The sequence below is a fragment of the Rhododendron vialii genome, chromosome 1a (assembly GCF_030253575.1).
Source record: "Rhododendron vialii isolate Sample 1 chromosome 1a, ASM3025357v1".
Classification (NCBI taxonomy): Eukaryota; Viridiplantae; Streptophyta; class Magnoliopsida; order Ericales; family Ericaceae; genus Rhododendron; species Rhododendron vialii.
Genome location: NC_080557.1, coordinates 47,887,128 through 47,906,329, shown reverse-complemented (window position 1 = coordinate 47,906,329; position 19,202 = coordinate 47,887,128). Strand labels below are relative to the sequence as shown.

The 19,202-nt window shown below is 36.5% G+C and overlaps 2 protein-coding genes and 1 long non-coding RNA gene across 5 annotated transcripts; all 3 read right to left on the bottom strand.

The window, feature by feature from the left end:
- Positions 1 to 223: 223 nt before the first annotated feature.
- On the bottom strand, positions 224 to 929 carry LOC131322982 (monothiol glutaredoxin-S1-like). The gene has a single exon (XM_058354597.1). The coding sequence runs from the start codon at positions 808 to 810 to the stop codon at positions 499 to 501; it is 312 nt and encodes a 103-aa protein (XP_058210580.1). The 5' UTR covers positions 811 to 929; the 3' UTR covers positions 224 to 498.
- Positions 930 to 3,785: 2,856 nt separating this feature from the next.
- Positions 3,786 to 6,816, bottom strand: LOC131322987 (uncharacterized). Of its 3 annotated transcripts, XR_009199047.1 has the most exons (4): positions 6,433 to 6,816; positions 5,625 to 5,652; positions 5,318 to 5,493; positions 3,786 to 4,053 (listed from the first exon to the last, which is right to left on the bottom strand). It is a non-coding gene; the product is annotated as an uncharacterized LOC131322987 (long non-coding RNA). The 3 variants fall into 3 exon arrangements; XR_009199046.1 differs by lacking the exon at positions 6,433 to 6,816 and having other exon boundaries at positions 5,625 to 6,047; XR_009199052.1 differs by lacking the exon at positions 6,433 to 6,816 and having other exon boundaries at positions 5,356 to 5,493; positions 5,625 to 6,045.
- A 3,427-nt stretch (positions 6,817 to 10,243) lies between these two features.
- On the bottom strand, positions 10,244 to 10,685 carry LOC131322974 (monothiol glutaredoxin-S1-like). Its single transcript, XM_058354588.1, has one exon. It carries the CDS (start codon positions 10,589 to 10,591, stop codon positions 10,280 to 10,282), a length of 312 nt encoding a protein of 103 aa, XP_058210571.1. The 5' UTR covers positions 10,592 to 10,685; the 3' UTR covers positions 10,244 to 10,279.
- Between the last annotated feature and the right edge of the window lie 8,517 nt (positions 10,686 to 19,202).

Genomic DNA, 19,202 nt, shown 5'->3' with positions numbered 1-19,202 from the left:
GTCCGACGTTACTCAGACAACATGCTCACACGGCAACCTACAATCAATTAAAATAAATAATAATAAAATCAGGTTCTTACAAGCATCATGCATTATTAAGGTTTTTTTTATTTATTACCATCACGGGAATACAACAGAAAACAAACTAGTGCACCAATAAATTTATGATTTACAAATTACAAGATCAATTTTTTTTAATATATCATTTTTCAATCCGTGAAATATACACAAATAAAAATCCAGACTCAATTAAAAGAGACGACAATAACTTTAAGTAGGATATTATTTAATGAAAAATAAAAATACATCTGAGAGGTACCCACTTACTCTCATCAAATTACCTCTCCCATAACAAAAAGGCTCATATGGCAATTCTCTTTAATCACTGCTAAAAGCAAAAACAGCTACTATATATAGTTCTTGCAATAATACTGTAATATATATGGGGATTATTCATTATCCATTGAAGCTTGGAATTAATTTATCCCCCTCGTTTCATTAATTCCAGACATGAATAGCCGTGGCCCTCAAGAGTTCGCTCTTCAGCTCACCCCTGACTTGGAGGCTCATGATCTCATTCGAACCACCAACCAACTTACCCCCTATGAACACGGCCGGTACACTCGGCTGCCGCCCCAATGCCAACAGCTCCCTCTCCAGTTGCTTCCCATTTTGAAGCTGGTCAAGCTCGTAAATCGCAGGATTTGCACCGTAACCATAGAAAAGTTGCGTAATGGAGTAGCAAATGCAACAATTGCTTTTGCTGAAGATCACCAGGGGCCTTTGACCAACCAAATCCATCACCGCCATTGTCGTCGGTTGATGAAGGCCGAAGGGTAAATACTAGAGAGAGAGAGAGAGAGAGAGAGAGAGAGAGAGAGAGAGAGAGAGAGTGTGTGTGTGAAGATGGGAGTTGAGATTTTGCAGTGAGGAAGTTGAGGCGTGATGGAAGTTATATATAGAGAGGTGACTAAAATGGTGGATAAAGTACTCCTTTATAATGGAAAAAAAGACATGGGTATTTACCGATGCTTCATTTGATTTGATTTGATTTGATTAGATAACTGATGGAAAAGCAACCGAAAAAATATTCCAAAGTACGAAATTATCCTTGTATGTCTCTCTCAACGTGTACTGTACTTAGCATGTTGCTAATGGGAGGATTGATCCTTGATATTGAAACGTGATTAATTACCAGGTGGTTCTCTATATTCTCAAAATTGACAGCATTGACCCTGACGTAGCCTTTACCGCGTAGGGTGCCTGCATATTACTTGCTGCTGTTTTTTGCTGGAACATGATTAAGTATTTACCATGTTTATCATTAAGGTTGTGTTTGGGTTTTCAATTTTTTGAAGAATTGGTTCAAGATTCGTAATGGAAGGCTCTTTAAAGGAACTCTTCGCCGCGAAATCAACCTCTGTTCTATGATCCTAGAACGTGCAAGAAAACCAAAAGTACCTTTAAAAGCGGTCCCGAGATGCTGTCAAGCACCCCTTGCCAAGCGGGTGCCAAGTGGCATCCTGCCGTTATCTGAGCACATATAGATCTGAACCGTTCATTGTTCGGTCAAAATCCGAGTTGTTGATTGCCAATATCATGCAGTAAAAGAAAGAAGGTAATAAAAACTTAACTAGTTACTATCCAATACAAGGTGTAGGAGGATAAAAAGGAGAACCTACCATGCACATATTTTTCCTTTCTTCATGTTGCACTAATTGGAATAAAACGCCACTAATAAGACATAATTCTCCGAATAAATTCAATTCAATGGATTAAAGAACAAAACACTGTGAGCAATCCTGTTAAATGTTCTTCACCATCTTAATTATTAGCATGTGATTATATATTCTTTGCGAAAAGGGCCTTTTTAGGCATCAAAATGGCCTTTTTAGGCATCAAAATAGCATGTGATTTGGGATCTTGTAGGTTGTAGCCTAGTTTTCTAGCCAATTCTGGTGAAAAGATTCTGTTCACCCAACCAAAACCAGGGAACGTCATTGCTCTCTCTCTCTCTCTCTCTCTCTCTCTCTCTCTCTCTCTCTCTCTCTCTCTCTCTCTCTCTCTCTCTCTCTCTGTTCCTAGTAACAAGTTGGACATTGGAGGATCTTTAGTTAACGCGCAAAACGTGTGATTACCATGGGGTGGTACGTTCTATATTCTCAAATTGACATCAGTTTCACCACGTAGGCTCAATGCAGTAAGAAGCTTGGCATTCGGTGTTGTTATGGAGGAATCCTACAAGAAAAGAGAATATCATAATACATAAATGACTTGCACATAAGCAGTAGCGGATGTAGGGTTTGTGTCAAACAGGGGCTCAAATCACTTGTATCTTCGTATATTAATAGTAATAAAATATTTTATAAGTATATATTGATAGTCGCGAGGTCCGAAGAAGAGACGATATTATGTGTATGTGCACAATCAGCATTTAGTTTTATGCATGCAACCTAAAAAATGAGTAATTGATAACTTGAAATTTTGAAAATTTTTACCCCACATATGAATTTTAAGAAATTTTTTTACTTAAAAAGGACTTGTACGTAGGGGCTAATCCCATAAATATTTCTTAATTAACCTAAAAATTAGTATAATCCATAAGAGTATTTGAAGTTGTGCAAGGGCCCAGGTCCCCCTTGCACCCCAGCAAATAAGCCGTTCCACAACTCCCAAATGCAACGGGATATACTCATAACTCATCGCACTATGTTCACTACGAAAAAGTTCTATTAATTAGGAAAATTAAATGATAAATGAAGATTTTTTAAAAAAATTGCACCTAAAATATTGGTACTGACTACTAAACTTAACTATTCTGATTTTTGTCCTAAAGTTATAGTTTCACGGTCAAATATCTTTCTCATGCTTGAACTTCCAAAATTTGATATCCCCACGCCCAAGAACTGAAATCCTAACTCCACTGCTGAATATCTATATCTCGAACTAAGTATGTTTTAGGCTTTGTTTGGAACCTATGAAAAAGAAAGAAAAATAATTTTTCCTTGTTTGGTTTGAGAGGAAGCGAAAAGGAAAATAACAAAACAAGGAAGAATTTTTCTCCCTACTTTCCTTCTCACTTTCCTTTCCTTTTCTTTAAGTTCCAAACATGCCCTTAGTCTTTCTAGTCCTTCGTTAAATATCTTATCAATTGTCGATAATGCATGTGATAGTACTTTTATATACCCTAATCTTTACTCTCATGTGGGGCAAAGGAATTTAATATCGTGTGTCTTTCTACATGAGTGATTATTCATTCCACGAGCTGGAGCACGTGTGATGCTCCCGGGCCTTTACTATCACACATTCATATGGAATCCATCAACTTATAGTCCTTGTTTGCCGAGCAAAAAAACTTATAGTCCTTGTTCACTACAACAAATTTCACATTCTATAGCGTGCGAAAAACGCTATAGAAAGTATAAGATAGCGTTCTTAAGAACGTTGTATTAGCCGATGCTATTAAAAGTCTTGGACATACGATAGCGTTCTTCTGCACGCTATCTATTCCATATCTTTAATAGCGTTCTTCGCCCGCTATGTATTCTATATCTTTTATAGCGTTCTTTGCGCGCTATCCTTTTCTACTTTTTACAGCATGCAATGAACGCTATTAAAAGTAAACAATAACATTCAATGAATGCTATATAAGCCAATTTTTGGCATTTTTTTAAAATTCTATAAATACCAATATACTAGTATTTTCAAACAAAATCATGGTAATTTCATTCAAGAAACAAAAATGATTTATTCCATTCAACACCAACTAATACCACACGTCAATATACAATAAACAATTCAACCATTGAATAAAGATTCATTACATTAGCTTGGGAAACAATTTCCCAACACAAAGTACATAAAAGAGATGATAAAAAATTACATAAAAGAGTCCGACTAATTAGACTCATTGAAAAAAACTAATGTAATTCCCCTTTCCTGAAAATGTAATCATGTACTAGGCCAACCATCTCATTCTGTAGATTTTCTTTACTTGAAGATTACTTCTTTGACGAGCTTATACCCTTTCTGCTTCCAAAGCCAACCACATACCTATAAGTATAAAATTGTTGAAAGGAACACGACATATTAGAAACATGATTAACTACAAAACCAACCTTAAAGTAGCGTAATGCACAACACACTATTCTATTACATATATGCACACAAATCATGAACCTGATACTAGGATTGACATTGAAGTTAAATCATGAACCTGATTCTATGTTGTGAAACCTTCTAATTTGAAACCTTGCAGTAAGAGGTTTTCATTTCTTCATTTTTAGCACCTCCAAAGTCAAATACAAAAAATTCTTAGAAAAGGGAATTTGTATGAGCCATACAAATGAGTTCATTTTATAAGAGATGATGGAATGATATTACAAGACCAGGACATTAATGTGCATACCGAAGAGGAAATGGCCTATATAAAGGCCACCAAAAACGTATTAGCAAGAACATCAAAGTTAAAAGGATGATCTAACACTCAGTAGCTCAAGAAGAAATATATATACGTGAAGATAATATCACATTGGAACAAAGGTAAAACAGATAAAGAACAGAATTGGAACAAAAATAGTAAATGAATAAAAAAAATGGATCAACGACTATAGTTCTAGACTGTTGGTGCACTAAATATGTAGAGAGGCTTACCAACTAAGCAATACAGCAATGACTCAATTACATCTACATCATACCCCTTGTACGTTTGTTTTTGGCTAGTGGAATCAGGGTGCTAGTGAAGTAGCGACATAATGAAAGGAATGTTGTTTGCAATTACGTATATGGCACAACTGAAGTAAAAGAAAGAATTATCATGCAAGAATAACCTGAAGCCAAATCATCAACAACAAAGCAATAACCCATCATCATATATTAGAGCATACAAAATTTATCCCGTTGACGTCCCAAATCGTGCTTAGCTCCCTCAGAATGCAATGCACAAAATAACAGTTTTTTTTTTCATGAGTAATCAAATAGTATAAAGTACACCAAGGGGCGTCACCCATGTACATCAATCAAAACGAGGTGAATGATTTACAATTAAGGCTGGTCCCCAAGATGCAAGTCACCCATGAAATCAACTAATAGAATGGAGGTAATAAGTGGTGTGCAAAGGTGACAAAGTGTATGCATTAAGGCAACTTATAGAGAACAAGAAAAACAAATGATGTATTGCATGAGAAAGAACAATCATTATGGTACATATATACAGCCAGCTCCATTGACAACAAAGAGTTTACCAGCAAGAGGTGAAATAGATTCATTGCTTGAACCATTTGAGCCTGCAAAAAGAAAATGTTATTTGAAAACAAACCCGAATTTCAAACTACGGATAGCTCAAATACAAGCAACCTCCTAGTGCTTCCTCAATAGATCCAATATAGTCCATGTTATAGCCAATCAGCTTCCCATCACTTGGTTTCTTGATCATGCAACTAGCTGCCCCAATTTTTTTTGGTACTTCGGAATATTACTAACTGCCCCAATTGCCTGAAAGAATTCAACCACGAATTGCATATTATATTAGGCGAATGACAGTGAGAGATGCTAGACACACCTTTCCAAAATATAATTCGTCTTCGACTCTTCATCATTGAACATGTAAAGGAATTGTTAAATACCTTAGCAATTGAAGAACTCATCAGCTACCTATAAGAGCCAAAGTTGTTAAGTGATAAGTAAGTTGTTCCTTGTAACTTGAATAGAAAATCTGAAATCAAAACTCAAGAAAATAACTATTCAAACATCATTTCCAGAAATTGGGACATCTGTTGTCCTATGATACAACTATTTTGTTTTATCCAGAGTTGCTTCCCTAGAGTACTGTCATTAGCTTTTGACTTTTAGCACTCCAAGACATCGAAAAATTTGAGTTCTACATTGCTTGCAAAGAGTCGGAACATAAGTAGCGCCTGGAGGAGGCGGTATAATCTCCTCTGCCTTTTGGATTCATATTAAGATGATGCATTAAAATGCCAACGCAAGTATGCAGAGTAGAAGCATCTAAGATTCTAATTAATATACACAAGCATCTATTCTCCTGCCAACACGATGACCAACATTCATAAGTAATTAAGAAATGAAAGTCAAACTGTAAGAAAACACTTCGGAAATTTTTTTTTTTTTGGAAGATTGACCTCGGGGATGTATAGCTTGATATTAAAACAACCCATTCAGGACCGAGATCTACAATCTTCAGAAAGCCAATCTACAGTCATCTCAAGAAATTAATATCGCTATTCACTGACCCTCAACTGCTTGGGCTAGGTATTCACTCACTTACTCAGAGACAGAGAGAGAGAGCGCTGATCCAAGGAAATGACAGTAGTAGTTGAAATACGACGGTGACGCGATTGTTTGCAATAATCTAAAGCTTTAACGGACTAGAAGTTGGGACCAGGTATAAAATCGAGTGTGTAATCGACTTACCCATCTTATGCTCAGGTCAGACAAGCGCAGGTCTAGTAGGCCACTGACGGGATCGATGTCGGATGGTGGGACTGCCGATCGATGAGGGTCAATTGGCAACGGCAATGGTTTTGGATGACCCAGTTCTTCTTGATCTCGTGTGTGTGTGTGTGTGTGTGAGAAAGAGAGAGTAACGTGGCGGAGAGAATTGGGAAAGTTGGGGTTGGGAAAGTCTATACAGGGGGAATAGTGAAAAAGTGAGCTTTACAATTTTCCCACGTTCAAAATTTTCACGGACACTTGGCGCCCAATCCCATGAACGCTATGAAAGTTTACCACCGAAAGTTTTCTATAGCATTCTTTAAAAAACGCTATGATATTACGCTATAAAATGTATTGTTTGTTGTAGTGGTTCCATGTGAATGTAAGTACCGCATAACGGAGATTTATGTGCAAGTAATAATTTTTCCTCTCTACATTGGACATGTTTTCCCCCCACTGCATGTTTTGTTGAGATGCACAAAAATATATGGGCCTTGGGGGGTATACCTTAACCTTATCCAATAGGGTAGCCTTTATTCTGTCCCAGCGGTGAGATTCGCGTTTGAACCCCGAAAGCTGAAGGAATAACGACGGTGAGAAAAAACCTGGGAAGAAAAATGTGATTAAAAAAAAATAGACATTTGAGTTAATTGTCTTGCCAACCATAGTCACACAGTAGTTTGATCATGATCGAGCTCCTGCGACACTGCGAGCGTTGCACATTATGTGACTTATTAATTGTCAAGTACTACATGTGCTTGATTTTCTACATGTTTTTCATTTGGGTGTCAAAAAAATAATGTAAAAGTAAAATCCAAACAATTATTCCCTCCCCATAGGGAGCCACAATATTGCAATGAAAACGCAATGAAATGCCACTAAGATCTGATTATCCGCGTAAAATCATACTAGAATGAAAGCACAAAATAATTCAGCAATTTTGTTGATTATTCTGTGTAAAATAAAGCCTTATTGCTAAAGACACCGATGGTGGCTATACCGACGTGCAAGCAGGGCCCACTTCGGGTTTCGCACTGATGATCAGCTCAATCTGATATGTGTAAGTGTTCGATCCAATCTTTCATTTTTCATTAAATGTAGCATAAATTTCATTAAATGTAGCATAAATCATGAGTTCACTCTAAAATTATGGCCTTTATTGGATTAATTAATCTTTTTCCAGTTTCCAAATTATTATTTTTAATTAAATCGATTCATGCAATAAAGTATCTTGATTAAAATTTCCCAAAATGGTAAGGTGGAGCAAGCTTTCGTACAAAGAAGTATCCTCAACCAATTCCTTTTGTAGATTAGGCACTAAAAGGTGAGAAATTAAAATAAAGGTAAATTTTTGTAGTCATCCCTATAATTTTACGGTTGTCTCAATTTTATTCCTCTAGTTTCAATTGTCTCAATTTCGTCTCTGTTAATGAAACTAACAAAAAAATATGATTAAAAAAATAAGTGTTCCAATTTTCAATCTGGTTGAACTGGTGCGAAAATTTTATTTTTTTGATCATTTTATCCTAGATGGTTATAATGAATTTTTGGCTATAATACCTTTCAACGAGTACTCGAAAACTCCTTATTTAGTTTCAGAGCTCTCTTAGGGTGCTCATTGAAAGGCCTTAGAGCCAAAAATCCGTTATGACCATTTAAGATAAAATAATCAGAAAAATAAATTATTCGCACCGGTTCAAACTTATTAAAAATTAGAACACTTAATATTTTAACTATACTGCTCTGCGATCAATCTCTGCGACCAAACATCAAACCTGCTCTGTTTTCTTCTTCTTCTTTTCCCTGCTCTGTTTTTTCTTCTAATAAATTGTGCCTCGCTGCGGAGCAAAAAAATAAAAACAAAAATTTGTGCTTCAGTTTGATGAGACACGCTCCGCCTCGCGCTTAGGCTCCAGGGGACCTTTGCGCCTCGGTGTGCCTATCGCCATTTAAACAACTGATAAGAGTTTCTTAATACAGGCAGATATGTAACAGAGAAGTTACAATGAAGATGCAGTAGGTTCTTGTTACATGGGTTGTGTGCTGGTTTTCTGTGAATGATTTCCATAGCTATTTTCTTTTTTAAACTGGATTTACTACTTTCGTAATTGGGTGTTCTATTTTCTGTTTAGAAAAATTCCCGTAGTACTGATATTTGAGAAGTGTTGGGACACCCACCCTTTTCAAATAGTTATGCAAAGAAATGTTGGGACTCTTATGCACCCTTCTCAAAGAATTATACTACTATATATGTTCCAACACATGAAGTGATGCCCGATCTTCGTCAAATGTCAAAGAGACAATAGAATACTACAGCATCGATCATAGTATTATTTAGTGCAACAAAAGCTAGCAGAATATACCATAGATAACACAAGTTCTCATCAACTCCTCCTCCTTTGGTATATAAAGCCTATACTGCCCATTAGGAAGCTCATCTAGCTCGTGAATTACAGGACTTGCACCGTAACCATAGAACACGCAGTTTCTTAATGGCGTAGCAAATGCAACAAATGCTTTTGCTGAAGATCACCAGGGGCCTTTGACCAGCCAAATCCATCACCGCCATTGTCGTCGGTTGAAGAAGGGTAATTACAAGTGAGAGTGAAGATGGGAGTTGAGATTTTGCAGTGAGGAAGTTGAGGCCTGATGGAAGTTATATAGAGAGAGGTCATGACTAAGGTGGTGGATAAGTCTTCTAATGGAAAAAAGACGATGGGTGGCCTTGTTCGTTTTGTAACTTTGGATATTTTAGTTTTTGGTAGTGGGTGGAGAGAGAAATAAGATAATAATTAGAGAAAGGGATAATGAGTGGAGAGAGATAGAGAGAGAAATAAAATTAATAATTAAAAAAATAAGATAATGATTGAAGAAAAATATAAGATAATGATTGAAGAAAAATATAATATAATGATTGAAAACAAAGTAAAATTTAGAAATGAATAAGGCCTTAATTATTCGGGTTCAGATCCTCTCATGCAGTTTCAAGTTTTGAACTGGATGGAACAATTCAAATCTGGACCATATATTGAGACAATCGATGGTTCTTTTTATCTTAGAGACTCTGAGAAAATTCAAACAATTAATTGTAGCAATGGATTACTCAAATTTGGACAGTTCGGTCCAAATTAAACTGTCCAAATTAAGGACCAGAGAAGATCCAATTCCTAATTATTATTATTTTCCTTAGTTTGAGTTCAATTCAAATCTCCAATTCTCATGCATTATGCTTTTCGTTCTCCAATAGTTTCATGATTCCCATGATGGATAATCTCATAACATGCGTCACGCCGTTAAGTTTTTATTTTTTTATTACAATAAGAGGAATACAACATAAAACAAACCGGGATGCCATTGAATTTATGATTTATAAATTACAACATTAATTTTTTTCATATATTATTTTTCAATTTGTGAAATACGCAGAATGCAAACAATGGTGTATAGTTCAATTAAAAGAGACGACAATAACTTTAAGTAGGATATTATTTAGAAGGCAGAAAAGGGAAAAAAAAAACATATCTCAGAGAACTCACGTACTCTCATCAAATTACCTCTCCCATAACAAAAAGGCTCATACGGCCATATTCTCTTTAATCACTGCTAAAAGCAAAAACAGCTACTATATATAATACTTGCAATAATACTGTAATATATATGGGGATTATTCATTATCCATTGAAGCTCGGAATTAATTTAGGAAACTGATTTTTGCACTCCACTTTTAACGTGAAGTTACTAATAACTTTATAAACAAAATGGAGCGTCATTAATAAAAAGTGGAGCGCGAAAATCAAAATCCTTAATTTTATCTTCCCTCCTTTCTTTAATTCCAGAGATGAATAGCCCTGGCCCTGAGGAGTTCGCTCTTCAGCTCACCCCTGACTTGGAGGCTCATGATCTCATTTGAACCACCAACCAACTTACCCCCTATGAACACGGCCGGTACGCTCGGCTGCTGCCCCAATGCCACCAGCTCCCTCTCCAGTTGCTTCCCGTTTTGAAGCTGGTCAAGCTCATAAATCGCAGGATTTGCACCGAAACCGTAGAACAGTTGCGTAATGGAGTAGCAGATGCAACAATTGCTTTTGCTGAAGATCACCATGGGCCTTTGACCAACCAAATCCATCACCGCCATTGTCGTCGGTTGAAAAGGGGTAAATACGAGAGAGAGAGAGAGAGTGTGAAGATGGGAGTTGAGATTTTGCAGTGAGGAAGTTGAGGCCTGATGGAAGTTATATATAGAGAGGTGTCGACTAATGGAAGAAAAATACGATGGGTTATTAACGATGCTTCATTTGATTTCATTAGATAACTGAAGGAAAAGCAACCGAAAAAATATTCCAAAGTACGAAATTATCTTAATTCGTACATATGTCTCTCTCAACGTTTACTGTACTAGTACTCCACTCACCCGTTTTCAAGTTAGGAATTCTTGATTTTGCTACGGTCCGCACCTTCTCTTTTTCAATCAAATTGTGATGATTCGAGCCGCTTAATGTTATCAGAACGTGATTTTAAAGGTACATTTGAGAAATCAGCACAAAAATTCCCTTTCCGGTCATTTTTTTTCCCGATTTCTCGCGGGTATCCTTAAAATCACGTTCTGAACATATTGATCAGCTCGGATCATCAAAATTCAATCGGGAAAGGGGAGGTGCGGATGGTAAAAGGGTGTGGATAGGAAGAGGACTGCTACTCCATATATGTGTGTGTTGGTAATGAGAGGATTGATCCTTAATTGGATGTGCAAACGTGATTACCATGTACGTGGTTCTATATTCTCAAATTGACAGCATTAACCCTGACGTAGCCTTTACCACGTAGGGGTGGGTGCCTGCATATTACTTACTGCTGTTTTTTGCCGCAACATGCATGCATGATTAAGTAATTACTAATTACCATGTTTCTCATTAAGGTTGCGTACGTTTGGATTTTCAAATCTTTTTGGTAATGGAAGGCTCTTTAAAGAAACTCTTAACCACGAAATCAACCTCTGTTCTAGGATCCTACAACGTGCAAGAAAACCAAAAGTACCTTTACAAGCGGACCCAGGATGCTGCCAGGCACCCCCTGCCAAGCGGGTGCTGAGCAGTTGCATCCGGCCGTTATAGAAGCGCATTTAAATCTAAACTGTCCATTGCTTGGTTAAGATCTAGCCGTCGATTGCCAAGATCATGGTAAAAGAAGTAAGGTAAACTACAGTTACTAGCTAGTTACTCCTATCCAATACATGCAAGATGTAGGAGGATGAAAAGGAGAAGCTACCATATCTGCACATATTTTCCCTTTCTTTGCGTTGCACTAATTGGAATAAATCGCCACTAATAAGACATAATTCTCCGAATAAATTCAATGGATTAAAGAACAAAACACTGTGAGCAATCCTGTCAAATGTTCTTCACCATCTTATTAGCATGTGATTATTCTTTGCGAAAGGGGCATCAAAATGGTCAGTTACTCCGATTTAATTCTGGGATCTTAATAGCCTACTTTTCTAGCCAATTCCGGTGAAAAAGCAATTTTGTTCACCCAACCAAAACCGGGGGAACATCATTGCCTGATTTGCGTGGAACTCACAGTATCGAACCTTACTTCAATGATCAGATTCGTTGGTTTTGTAGTTACCAAAAATAATTCAATTGAATTTCGGCAAGTGTTTGATCCAAGCATTCAATTCTTAGTTTAACGTTTAAATTTAAAAATCTAAACCAACACAAGTGTAAACGATCAATTACTTACCTCGATCAATTACTTACCTCTACACAATTGAGGTTTTTTTTTTTTGCAAGATTGGTTGAAAATCATGCTCCATAAAAACGAGCAAATCTGATCATCGAAGTGAGACTTGGTATGGGCCCTACTCAAAATGGGTAATGTTCACCATTTTCTTGGGGTGAGTGAATAACATTAATTACACTCATAAAAAATTCCTATGAGGGGGTGTTTCCATTAAGGAAAAATTTGGAGAATTTCTTTTTGTTGTTGAAAAATTGTCATAATTATTTCCGGTAGTGAATAAGTTAGTGACAAATATCAAATATCAAATTGTTTCCATTAGTCACTAAGTTGTTGGGTATATAAGTGAAAAAATTATTGAAAAAGAAGTTGTTGCTAACAACCTTTTTGTTAGTGTGAACTAGATGGTAAAATGCTAAAACTAGCTTGTTGATTAGAGTAAGCGACTCGCAAAAAACGCCTAAATTTTTTCCGTTATTCCTTAATTAGTAGAAACACGGCCTCGATCAAGTTCTTTTGTTTAAGATAAAGAATCACCTTCTTGACGTACTTTCACCACCTCACCTCTTCGATGTCAGCTCCAAGATTTCATTTTGATGAATGGGAAATGGAGAACTGTTTCCTTTTACCCAACTTACGTAGAGTATTTACCAAAAAGAAAAACACTAGCGTGGAGTAGTAATTAATTTCTCATTTCCTTGGGATACGACCATATGATCTCATCTAAAAATGAAATCAGATCCTCTCGAGTCCCTTAGACCTGTTTAGTTTAAGGGTTTTCGGGCCCTTTCAGGACCCACTTTGTTGATCCAACTCTTTCATAATTTAGATCTCATCGAGAATATTGACTTCGCCAAAAATTATGTTGATAAGATGTTAAATATGGTTTCGGATAGTATTCATCGGTTGGGTTACGATCCGGTGTTGTAATCACTTCTTCTTCTTTTTTTCAAGATATGTGCTATCCAAAACCATATCTAATAGTATATATCTGATCAACGTAATTTTTGGTGAGGTCAATATTTTCAACGAGATCTAAAATATGACTGATTTGGACAAATAAAGTCATTCCAAAAAGGCCCGAAAAGCCCTTCGACTGGACAGTCAAGGAGACTAGAGAGGATCTGTTCCCCATCTAAATATGTAAAACCTATCAACGAGAGGTTGGTTCAATGGTGAAAACTCAAGACTAGAATTTTCATTCGATCAGAAAAAAAGAAAACTCAAGACTTGGTTGGACAATGCCTAGGTTCGAGTCCTTATAGCCCCTTATTAATTAGGGCTAGTGGTTGGCGAAGAATGACTACCTGTTCAATAATGCTTCAACAGGAGTAGGGCAAGTGGGTGAGGTGATCAAAACCAGAGTCGCGATGTGGATTAAGGTGAAGTTCGATATCAAGGTACACACTGTGGAGGATTTTAAAGGTTTCCTTGATGGAGTTTGAAAGGTGAAATTGTAATATGTATTTGAAGTGTGTTAGGTGATCCGTCCAACTCTCTGTTGGATGCTTATTTTTAGCGTTTCTTCCTTTTTCCTTCTCTGTCTGATCTCGTAAGCGTCGTGTGCTTTCGATGTTCCCCTTGATGTAACCTTTTGAGATTTATAAAAGTTTCTTTTGTCGAGGGAAAAAAAAAATAGGGCTAAATATATACTCCTAAAACCTCTTACCTGTGGTGTGACTTTAGTTTCGATCCCGATGTAAATGCACTAAAATTCTCTACAGATAGTGGTATGATGTGATATCACAATACTCCCTAAGGGGGTGATGGAGTACCTGCACTTCCAATATTTAACCGAACGAAAAAATGTAAAACCTACCAATTCTTTGCGAGGGTGATATATACCGTAATATTTTAAACCTACCTATCAGATAGACGAAGTTATTTTTTACTTTGTTGAATAACACATGAGGAATTGTAACGAACGCATTTGTAGGATATATGCATGCATGGATTCAACATTTGGGTCCTCAAAAACAAGATCTCATTCCTAAGTATTGGTGTGTCATAATTAGAAACTTTGTCTTTGTTCTTAGCTTATACGTACCACAATTAATCTCCTTCTCTATCCGATCAAAGACAGACCATATGATACCACGCTAGAATTAGGAAATTCATAAAAAAATTATTTTCTCGCAATCATTGTGTAGAGAGATCGAAAACCTTCCAACCAACCGGACTAAGGATTTGGGGCTACATAATCGTGCTTTGAGAAATAAAAATAGAAAGAGTGACAATGGTGGAGACGGTAGTACTTCTGAAGTCCGATAGTGTTTAGTACAACAAAAGAAAAAGAAAATGCATCTTAGGGCGTAGAGAACACAAGTTCCAATTAATAAGTAAACCTCTCGATCTGATCATAAAAAGAGACACATTATAGTATTATTACACGAGCCTATATATATATATATATATATATATATATATATATATATATATAATTTTGTTAATTATTAATTGGACATTAATAATTTTGGCATTAATTATTAATTGGACATGCATCTACTTGGGACTTGTTAATTATTTTCCTTGTACGTACTAGGAGGAGTACGTATTTGGTTTCTAGAGGCGTATAACTCCATGCTTCAAGAGCATTTTCTTAAGCTCCCCCTTGACCTGGAGGCTCATGACCTCATTCGAACCACCAACCAGTCTGCCACCTATGAACACCGCCGGCACGCTCGGCCGACGCCCCGATGCCACGAGTTCCCTCTCCAGTTGCTGCCCGTTTTGAAGCTCGTCGAGCTCATAAATCGTGGGGTTTGCACCGAAACCGTAGAAGAGTATCTTAATGGCCTCGCTCATGCAACAACTGGTTTTGCTGAATATCACCAGGGGCCTGCTTTGAGCCACCAAATCCGCCACCGTGGTCGTGCCCATGAATGCTAGATATATATGTATAGTGAGAGAGAAGAATGAGGGGAGAGATCGAGAATGAGAATGTGTTTGTGATCAAGAGGCTGTATCGATCGGGAGTTTAGATTTTTGCTGTGAGAAAATTGAGTTGGGATGCAAGCTATATATAGAGTTTTTGTTTACTAGGAAGGTGGTGGGTGAGTTGGGAGTTGAAATGCTTAAGTAGATTGAAGATTGAAAAGTAATCCAATAAAATATATTCCAGGATCGTACGTATTAGCCTTGGTGTATCATTTTTTGAAAAAGACTCTCTCTCTCTCTCTCTCTCTCTCTCTCTCTCTCTCTCTCTCTCATGTACCTAGTAACAAGTTGGACATTGGAGGATCTTTAACACGCAAAACGTGTGATTCCTATGGGGGGTGGTTCTATATTCTCAAACTTGACATAGGTTTCCCCACGCAGGCTTAATGCAATAAGACGTTGGGCATAAGTCGTGGCGGACGCAGAATTTGTGTGAAGAAAAAAGGCGTCCAAATCACTTGTATCTTCATATATTAATAGTAATAAAATATTTTATAAGTATATATTGATACATGCGTATAATCGACAAGAGTATATTTGAAGTTGTGCAGGGCCCGGATCCCCCTTGCACCCGGCATATAAGCCGTTCCACAACTCTCGAATGCAACGGGATACTCATAACTCATCACACTATGTTCATTACGAAAAAGTTCTACTTAATTAGGAAAATTAAATGATAAATGAAGATTTTTAAAATTTTTTGCACCCTAAAATATTGATACTGACTACTAAACTTAACTATTCTGATTTTTGTCTTAAAGTTATAGTTTCACGGTCAAATATCTTTCTCATGCTTGAACTTTCAAAATTTGACACCCCCACGCCCAAAAACCGAAATCCTAACTCCACCCCTGAACACCTATATCTCGAACTAATTCAGCTATTATATTTTAGGTTTTGTTTGGAACCTATGAAAAAGAAAGGAAAATGATTTTTCCTTGTTTGGCTTGAGAGGAAACAAAAAGGAAAATAACAAAACAAGGAAGAATTTTTCTCCCTACTTTCCTCCTCACTTTCCTTTTCTCTAAGTTCCAAACAGGCCTTTAGGCTCCGTTCCGGAAACCTTCTTTAAGTACTTATTTTGCCACTTTTCATTAAAAAATAAGAAGGGTCATTCCACAAAACCCAAATAAAAAGTTTCTTTCACGTTTTCAAACTCAAAAATAATGTAAATAAAAAAAAATTCAAATTTTTTTGCACCGTATTAAAGATCTCAATGAGATCTATCAAACAAGATCCATAGTGGTAGGAAAATTATTTGCGTAAACATATGATTTTTGAGCATGAAGTTGCCTTATACAAAAAATAAGACTGTTGCTGTGATAATGGGCGCCGACGGAGGGAAATCGTACCAGTGGCCGCGCCGGACAGTCTCCGGCCACCGGACTGCCGATCCGAGCTGTCCTAAAATTCTAAAAAAAAAAAACAAAGGGGCTTGCACGGGAATCAACGGCATCCGAGGTGTGTAGGGTGCTTGATCCGAGCAACCCTTTTCCGTGTATATATGATTAAGCACCCTACATGGAAAAGGGGTGCTCGGATCAAGCACCCTACACACCTCGGATGTTGTTGATTCTCACGTAGGCCCCCTCGATTTTTTTTTTTAGAATTTTTGGACGGCTCGGATCGGCCCTCTGGTGGCCAGAGCCGGCACGGCTCGGCGATCGGTACGATTTTCCTCCATGGCGCCCATTGATACCTATGTAAATTCTGAAAAAATAAGTACCACCTTCTTATTTTTTTAGAACAACCCTTATTATTGGACAAAAAATATGTTCTTATTTGTTTTCGGAAACGGGCTCTTAGTCTTTCTAGTCCTTCGTTAAATATCTTATTGATTGTCCATAATGCATGTGATAGTACTTTTATATACCCTAATCTTTATTCTCATGTGGGGCAAAGGAATTTAATATCATGTCTTTCTACATGAGTGATTATTCATTCCTCCAATTGAAGCACGTGCGGTGCTTTTGGACCTTTACCATCACACATTCACATGGAATACATCAACTTATAGTTCTTGCTCCACGTAAATGTAAGTATATTAGTAAAGGCTCCTGAAGTACCACGTAACGGAGATTTATGTGCCGAGTAATTATGTTTCCTCCCACTGTACGTTTTGTTGAGATGCACAAAAATATATGGGCCTTGGGGGTATACCTTAACCTTATCCAATAGGGTAGCCTTTATTCTGTCCCGGTGGGGAGATTCGCGTACCGTACAACTCTTTGAACCCCGAAAGCTGAAGGAATGACGACGGAGAGAAAAAACCTCAGAAGAAAAATGTGATAAAAAAAAATATAAAAAAATTTATTTACGGAAGAGCCGTAAATAAAGTTTATAGTGCTCAATCTCGGCAGTCCAAAAGTGTTTTGGAAGGCTAAGATTGTGCGGAGCCGTAAATAAAGTTTACAATGCTCAATCTCGCGCGCGCTGTTATTTTCCGCTCTGTGCTCTCACAAATTTTAGTAGTTCGGAATGTTTTAGAAAGACGCTTTCGATCATTATCGCGCTCCTACAAGGCTGCGAGCGTTGCACATTATGTGACTTATTACACTACTACAAAATGGTATAAAGATCACGGTCCAAAAATTAAAAAGATCTCACTTTTTGTAAAAGCGTAATAAAATATTATGGACTATAGTTTTAATCTCAGTTATAAGAAAAAACTGAGATGAAAAGATTTTTTAATTTTAGTAATCTAAAAAGTGATATTGTAACTTGAAGAATAGATCTCATTCTAAAAAAATTGAGATTATATATGAAAGAATATATCTCGTTTCAAAAAAAACTGAGAGGAAAAGACTTTTTAATCTCAATAATCTAAAAGTGAAATTGTAACTTAAAGAATAGATCTCGTTTTTGAAAAACTGAGATTGTATATGAAAGAATATATCTTATTTCGGAAAAACTGAGATAAAAAGAACCTTTAATCTCAATCATCTAGAAAATGAGATCGTAAGTTAGAGAATACATCACATTTTTTTTAAGACTTGAGATGAAAGCTCTTATATCAGAAAAGTTGAAAGTTGCTTACCCCTTAATCGACTCCGCGCGCAATACCCCTCAATAAATGTTACTCTCAACCATTCTACAAAAAAATATTTCGTCAAAAAATGGGATACTTTTGGCGATGAAAATATATTTTGTCACCAAATGGGTACCTTTGGTGACAAAATTTATGAAGGTTGCGTTTCGTTGCCAAATGTATTTCGAGTATAACTCTATGCTCAAAACTCCATTAATTGAGATAATTCAAATTGGGTTTGAACAATAACACAAAGGGCTACAACTTTCATGTTTATCAAAATTTTTAATTTTAATATTTAAAGGTTCAAAATGATGTTCGAAATATTTTTTAATGTTAAACGCATATGTTATATATTAAATATTTCAATTATATATTGAAAAGTCTGTGTGGTGCAATTGGTTGAAGCTTCTATGCAAAACTCAAGAGACTTAGATTCAAAACCCAACAGGATAAATAAAGTGAGATTTTTTCCTTAGGAAAATGTCACTTTTTAATCTCGATTTTTTCAAAAACTGAAATTATTACTCTCTAAACAACCACGGTTTTATAATAAAACTGAGATGTTAAGCTATTAAAGGTCACGGTTTTGTCATTTTTAATCACAGTTTTTATGTTTTTAGTTACGGTTTCAATGAGTTTTAATCACGGTTTTTATCCTGTGGTTAACAAATAGGGACTTTTAGTTACATCTTGATAGACCACGGTTTTGAATACGAGATTAAAAGTAAAAGATCACACCAAATGACTGAGGTCTTTATCTATTTTTGTAGTAGTGTTAGTTGTCAAGTACTGTGCTTGATTTAATTTCTACATGTTTTCCATTTGGGTGTCAAAAAAATAATGTAAAAGTAAAATCCAAACAAATATTCCCTCCCCATAGGGAGCCACAATATTGCAATGAAAACAGAATGAAATGCCACTAAGATCTGATTACCCGCATAAAATCTGACTAGAATGACAGCACAAAACAATTCAGCAATCCTGTTGATTATTCTGCGTAAAATAAAGACCTAACGCTAAAGACACCGACGGTGGCCATGCC